At 50.4% G+C, this 1,134-nt stretch overlaps 1 protein-coding gene across 1 annotated transcript in view; it reads left to right on the top strand.

Annotated features, from left to right (window-relative positions):
* LOC116544743 (protein spire homolog 2-like) overlaps positions 1-1,134 on the top strand; it is a 52,590-nt gene that overhangs the window by 11,947 nt on the left and 39,509 nt on the right. Inside the window, 1 exon segment of the mRNA XM_032271325.1 lies at positions 939-982. Within this exon segment, the coding sequence (XP_032127216.1) occupies positions 939-982 (44 nt within the window).

Genomic DNA, 1,134 nt, shown 5'->3' with positions numbered 1-1,134 from the left:
CCTGAGGTCAGGAGTTTGGGAGCAGCCAGGCCAACATGATGAAACCTTGCCTCTGCTAAAAATACAAAAATTAGCCGGGCATGGTAGTGCATGCTTGTAATCCCAGCTACTCAGGAGGCTGAGGCAGGAGAATCCCTTGAACCTGGAAGGCGGAGGTTGCAGTGAGTCAAGATCACACCACTGCACTCCAGCCTGGGTGACAGAGTGAGACTCTGCCTCAAAAAAAAAAAAAAAAAAGGTCCATGCCAAACTGTTCCCTGCCCTTTGCCTGGGGTCCACGTCCCAGCTGTCCTGCCCCTCCTGGCCCTACCTCATTCTGGTGCTGTCCTCACTTGCCTCTGGCTCGGAAGCTCCTGAAGATGCTGGGAGGTCCCAGTCCAGGGAGGAGCAGCTCTGTCAATCTGTGTACATGGCCACTCTTGGCCTAATAAAGGAAGTCTCTGTCAGACACACAAAAAGTATCTGTGTTGATACATTAGTAGGGAAATCTATGATTCGTGTCCTTAGTGAACACATCATAAGAAATATTTTGTATGGTCCACTCTATTCAATTTTAAATGTTTATGATTTTAAATATTTTAGTTCCCGTAATGTATTTCAGTCAAAGAAACATGGACACTGAAAGGGCCACTCACCAATGTCTGCGTGCCCCTTCTACAAACCCTGTAGATTGTGCTGTGGCACTCAGAGTTACATTACAACATGCAGCCCACCTGTCCTGTGCTCACCCTGCTGGCACCACTGGCCAACATTTCAACAGCACCTGTAACTCCGGGGGCAGAGTGGTGTTGTGAGCGAAACCATGACTAGGAATCTAGGTCTCCTTTTAGCTCTAAATATCTGATCTGACCCCGAAGCTCCTTTGAAAACCAATGACATTAACTTTGCTGGAACTTACAGTTTTTAAAGCATGTGAGCATATGCAAGCCCCCTACCAGCCCAGGACAGCAGTCCCGCCCTGCAGCTGGGGGATCTTGGCCAGGTGAAGGCTGCTGAGGAGGCACAGGGGAGTGGGTGGGCAGCCTGGCCTGCTGTGCACTTGCTGCCGGCCTGGCAGCCTCAGGGGGCATGGAGAAGCCCAAACACACCTTGTGACTGAACAGGAATCTTTTCATCCATCTGCTTCCTGTCCCC

Source organism: Sapajus apella, unplaced genomic scaffold (genome assembly GCF_009761245.1).
Source record: "Sapajus apella isolate SASKATOON/1434 unplaced genomic scaffold, GSC_monkey_1.0 scaffold229, whole genome shotgun sequence".
Classification (NCBI taxonomy): Eukaryota; Metazoa; Chordata; class Mammalia; order Primates; family Cebidae; genus Sapajus; species Sapajus apella.
The sequence above is the reverse complement of the archived record's forward strand: the minus strand, read 5'-3'. Positions and strand labels throughout refer to the sequence as shown.